The sequence below is a fragment of the Magnolia sinica genome, chromosome 2 (assembly GCF_029962835.1).
Source record: "Magnolia sinica isolate HGM2019 chromosome 2, MsV1, whole genome shotgun sequence".
Classification (NCBI taxonomy): domain Eukaryota; kingdom Viridiplantae; phylum Streptophyta; class Magnoliopsida; order Magnoliales; family Magnoliaceae; genus Magnolia; species Magnolia sinica.
In genome coordinates, this window is record NC_080574.1 from 78,887,129 (window position 1) to 78,893,128 (window position 6,000).

Below are 6,000 nucleotides of genomic sequence, written 5' to 3' on the forward strand. Positions count from 1 at the left end.
GAGTGAACCAAAAAGGAAATGACGAATAAATGACAATTCCCTCTTATTCTTTTAATAAAAGACATGCTTTAAATTTGTATATTCGAAAGCTGAAACATACCATAGGCATGGAGGCCTTTTATGAGGTTCCCTTTAAAGTACAAGGGTGTGTAACACAGTCTAATCCCTGTGTACAGTAGCCACGCACAGGCATCTTGCTGCATGCTGTCAATACACAATAGATGGGCTCGGCGAGACGGATTGTGGGTGGGCACGACATGGACAGAGTGTGATGCAAAAACAAAGTCGCAAAGGTGGACCGGTGCAACAACAGAGCTAAAGTGTTGGCATTTTGGGCCCATGCTTGAACTCCAGCACCTATGTGGAGAAACAATCACACGTGATAAAAGGAGGCAGTTATGACTAGTTGTGGCAGGAGCACTATTATATGAGTTGACACTCAAGCATTGAGCCTGGCTGGCACACTTATTAACTAAGGACCAACGACACACAGTGGTAGTTATAACTGCTTGTAACTTCTTGTTACCATATTCATCTCCTCTTAGAGATAACCCCAACGCATTGTAGGATGGCCACTGGCTATCAAACCATGCGGAAGACATCTTCCTTAGTGAGAAATCACAAGGTTGCGTTGCCACTTGCGAAGGTTGTTTTGCATGTGTGTATGCTTTCAAGTTCCCTTTATTTCATAGCCTTTGTTTTGTTGTTTGGTTGTAACGCTGGTTGAAATACTTGAGCCAATTCACAGAGTAGCGTTCATTCTTTATTCTGCCTTTAACAATTTTGGTATCAAAGATCCTTTGCGAACATGGATCAACTCTAGATGATGGCTGCCAGGAGTGTAACAAAACAATTAGGAGAATGATTGACTTGGCTCGTGGAACAAATCATAGCTTTGGCGGCCACTGCAACAAGCATAGCTTCAACTTCAGCTACTTTGGATGAATTGAGGGTACATGAGGCACATCTATTTGTTCTAGGAGAGACTAAAGTTGTTGGAAGAGTCCCTAGGTTTCGAGGCTTCCCATTTCAAGCAATGCTTGGGTGATCAAGCCGATGGCTTAGCCATTGTGAACTATGTTATTCTTGGGTCTTCTATTGCTGGTGAAACACGCAAGGCGAAAGTACCCAAACCAACTCTATATGGCAGTATGCACAACGCCAAGCAGTTGGAGAAACTTTCTTTGGGATGTGGAGTAGTACTTCAATGCTGCTCATGCTCCAGAGAGCAAGATGGTCACCATCATAAGCATGTAATTGTCTGCCTGATGCAAAGTTATGGTGGCAGAATCGCTAGGGGCAACTGGCCCAAATGTAAGCATCCAATACGCGGGGCCAAACCAGCTAGACTAGTCTAGGGGCAGAGCTATTCAAGAACTGTGACCCATCTTAATTTAAGGAAGCATCCATCCTACAGATCTTAGAGGTCCCCGAGCCAATCGTGAAATCAGAGGGCAGAATTTGAAGTTACTAAGCCAAGCTCCGCACCGGCCAAGAAAGAAGATGGTGGCCCGCCCATTGTCACTGATCTAAAAGACGTGAATCTTTGCTCTCAAGAAGAGCTTCGCCAGGCATACATCGAAGCAAACATTTTGTTCTTTGAGGTTGACAAGTATGTTGATTTTCTGAAGGTATTGAGAGGTGCCTTTTCCTAGACGCACTCTGAAATGTCAAGCATGGACCTCAAGGTGGCCATCGATAGGCTCAATATTTCAAATGATAAGAAGCCTTTCCCTTTTGATTTAGATCTCGATCGAGAATTCTCCTTCTCCCATTCAAAATTCCTTACCATAGCGACCAACGCATCCATAGAAGAACCCTCACCGTTCTTCTTCTTTCTCAACTGCTTCGCATGAAGGGTTGAGATGAAAGTTTTGACGTCTGTGGTCTCCCTACCGCAACGCTTAGTGTTTACGAGATTCTCATAAGACGGTGGAAGAGAATTCAACAGAATTAGGGCTTGATCTTCCTATTTGATCTTCACTTCCGCATTCGTTGGTTTGGAAAGCAATTCACTTAATGTGCTAGTGTGTTCATTGATATCAGATTCGTCTGTCATTTTAAGATTGTAGAACAGTTTCTTAAGATACCAATGAATGCTCATGGACTTCTTTATGTACAAACTATCAAGTTTCATCCATACCCCTGCGGCAGTCTTTTGATCCAAGACATTATAGAGAACATTATCCACTAGATACAATTGGATCAAGGTAGTAGCTCTCTCATCAAGTTCATCCCACTATTTATCGCTTATAGACACATGACGATTCGCCTTGCCAAAGAGAGTGTGTTACAATCCTTGTTGAACTAAAAGGGCCCCTCATCTTCACCTTTCATAGTTCAAAGTTATTTCTACTGGTGAACTTCTTCGTTTCATACTTCACGTTTGATCCCTTAGACGATATGTTTCAGATTAGAACTCAAAACCCAACGTTATCTCTGATACCACTTGTTGGGGATAACGTGAAAGCAAACTTGAATTCAATCAAACATGCGAAAGACAAACGCAATCAAAACATGCACAAGTATACATGAATGTTACATGGAAAATCCTCATAGTAAAAAACCACGGCACAAAGCGACATCAAATCCACTATGAAACGCGATTTACAAGAAATGGATGCACTTACATTGATGAGAACCCATTCGAATCTCCTCAAAACCCTAGCTTTTCCTCTTTAGAACCCTTAGTGATGCCTTAGAATACTTTAATCCTGATTACATCCAATATATATAGCGTTACAATCGAAATAGGAAAGAAATCACGCACTTATGCAGAACAGCGCGTGTCATCGATCTATGCATCGATCAAGCCGGCATGTTCAATCAAGCAAACATGCGCAAAATTTGTCTAGAGAGTTAATTGGGTTTTTTGGAATTCTGTCGATCGATCGAGCCTGTCCAAAAGTGTCTAGAGACCAATCTACATAAGTCGAAGTTCACTCGATTGATCGACCAGGGTGGTTGATTGATCAAACCCATGTTCCATTTATAGATTGAAGACATCTCACAATAGGCTGAACATGGGCGAAGACTCATGGAGGTCCAGTTTGGGGACAAAAGTCATGCTCAAATCGACTCCCTAATTCTGCAAGAAATTCAGTAAGAAACATGCACGTTAAGGCTTAATTCGGCTTAATTCAAATATATGATGGGTCATCTAAAATCACTAGAAGGGTGGGAAAGCCGGCATACGTATTGAACTACTAGAACGGTTCAAGATACATCCAATATTCCATTGTACTATCTGAAGATAGTAGCTGGGCCGTACCCAAGTGGGCGCCACCAATGATACGGAAACAATTCGAGCATGAGGGTTGAAGCCATTCTAGACAAAAGGGTTGAAGGGCAAAGAAAAAAGAATCGGTGGATGTACCATTGTTGAAGTGGGCGGGTGCTCCAGACAACGAGGTTAGTTGGGAGAAAGATGGGACAACAAGGTTAGTTGGGAGAAAGATGGGACACCTGAGGCTCCAAAATTCCTTGTTTGTAAATGGATAGTTAAAGAACGTTAGTAAGTTGCTTGTTTGTAATCCTTATGTTTGTGGCACACCCAAGGCTCCAAAATTCCTCATTTTTGGCTAGAGTATATATTTCAATGGGCTTATTACATCATTATGTTAAATATCACTTATGTACGCTAATTTTGGAATATTAAAGCTGATTTGGGACATCACATATGTTCTTGTGAATATATTGAAAATTTCCAATGCATTCCAATTCATCTCACTTACTCCCATCCAAACAGAATATTTGGATTTCTAATGCATTTCATTTACTCCCTTTGAAACACAATCGGTAAGCCATTTACTCCCAATTCATTTACCTATCCATTTACAAGCTCCCAAACAAGGCCTCATGAAAATGAGTGAATTGGAATTGTCTTTCTTAGTATTCGTTTGAAGGAGCAGGATCCTATTCGCAATATATGTCACTTCCAAGTTTACAATTTAGTCATTTCCACTTAATTGAAAATCATCCAATACAGTCCAATAGGCATGGGTGCATTTGGTTGTATTTGGTGCAACCAAATGCACCCTACAGAAAGTAACTGTTTCAAATATTTACTGCATGCTGAATATTTTTTAGTTAATTATTACATACTGAGTCGAGTAAAAGACTCATTCGAGTTGCTCGTATCCGAGTCGACCCAAACCCGGCTGTAGTAGGATTTGAGCTAGAGTTTTCAGTTATTGGAAATTACCTTCAGGCAGTCTAATTATTTAAATTCAGTGTGGTACATTCTGCACGTACATTTACACTAGATAATGCAAGAAGCATTTTGCCAATTTTACCCTCAACGAGGGGTGTAAACTACATGGGATGTGTGGCCATTTTAACCTAGGGTACTTTGTCATTTCAATTCTTTCACTTTCATGTAAGCAGCTTGCTTGTACCATCTCTTCCTCATTGCATCTGGGCCCACATGGATATAATCATCAATGAGCCCGTGCAACAATGGCTGTGGTGCCCACCGTGGTAACTGTGACATCTACTCCGTACATCTCTATTGCACTGCCCCATATTAGAAAGTCAGCACAAAAGCAAGGCAGATCTGAACTTGAGCGGGCCACAAAACTGGAAAAAACTAGGATGGGTTGCCCATCATTGAAATCAGTTTAGCATCCTCCCTCTCTGTAGCCCACACCTGCATGCAGCCACACTCTCCATCTCTCCTTTTTTCTCCTTCCACTCCTCTCCGCACATGCCATCCCCCTAGTTTCTTTGTTTTCCTAGACTTCGTTCACTAAGTTGAGGTCCTAAGTTCATACATGGCCCATTGTTTGATTTCGTAGGCAGTCGCCCATTGGCTCTGCAATCTCATCATATTTACAGTTTGGATGTGGTGCAGGTGACGGTTGCTTCATTGGTGGGCAAAACTGTCGGGCTCTACTTCTCAGCACAGTGGTGCCTGCCATGCCTCAGATTCACCCCAAAGCTGACATCAATCTACCAAAAGATCAAGCAAATGTTAGCAGAAGAGAAAGATGAGGACTTGGAAATAGTACTAGTCTCCAGTGACCGTGACGAAGCTGCATTCGAATCCTACTTTGCCACAATGCCATGGCTGGCTGTGCCATTTGGGGACCCTACAATCAAGGACCTAACCAAGTACTTCGACATACAAGGGATCCCGTGCTTGGTGATCGTGGGTCCAGACGGGAAGACACTCACCCAGCAGGGGAGGAAGCTCATGAACTTGCACTCGGAAAGAGCATATCCCTTCACTCAAGCCCAGCTGAAGTCACTGCAGAAGCAAATGGATGAGGAAGCGAAGAACTTCCCTAGGTTTGAGTACCATGCGGGCCACAGCCACGCACTCACATTGGTTTCGGAGGGCTCTGGGGGTGGGCCGTTCATTTGTTGTGCGTGCGATGAACAAGGGTCTGGGTGGGCATACCAGTGCATAGAGTGTGGGTATGAGGTGCACCCAAAGTGCGTAAAGGCAGTGAACAGAGGAAATGCCCCGGGCTGACTTGGGTGGTTTATATGTGGCTTTGATTGTTCCTGATCTTTGGGTTAGTGTAGCTGATGGGGCAAGTGCATGTGTATTTGTTTATGTGGGCCTTTTGTACAATTGGTTGAAATGGGTGTTTGTTATGTGACACTCGAAAATGTCGCATTCATGTTATATATATCGATGCAAGTGTATCTGACTTTTGGGTCCTACTGTAATCAAATGATAATACAAAAGCCCATGTGATGATTGGGTGAAAGAACATGTTTGCAGGAAGTGTTTTTAAGTTGCATGCAGTTTTATGATTCTTGATAGATGGTTCTAAGGTGATTCAAACCATTGATCTGATGGGGGCCATAGTGTGGATGGACCATGGTCCTATGGTTCCCCTAGGTTCCTGGATGTTGATCACTACAGTATTCTTATTCTTTTCATTATAACCATCTTTTTGGTGGTTACTAATCATGGAGTTAGACCCCATCCAACTGGGAAATTGTTGGGGCATGGTCCATACATGATGAGCATTGCTAGATCGTTTTTGC

At 42.7% G+C, this 6,000-nt stretch overlaps 1 protein-coding gene across 1 annotated transcript in view; it reads left to right on the forward strand.

The window, feature by feature from the left end:
- The window catches only part of LOC131237210 (probable nucleoredoxin 2), a 70,354-nt gene extending 64,620 nt beyond the window's left edge, over positions 1 to 5,734 (forward strand). The window contains exon 3 of the mRNA XM_058234887.1: positions 4,853 to 5,734. Coding sequence (XP_058090870.1) covers positions 4,853 to 5,476 — 624 coding nt within the window. The 3' untranslated portion in view covers positions 5,477 to 5,734. The remainder of the gene's footprint in view (positions 1 to 4,852) is intronic.
- Positions 5,735 to 6,000: the final 266 nt, after the last annotated feature.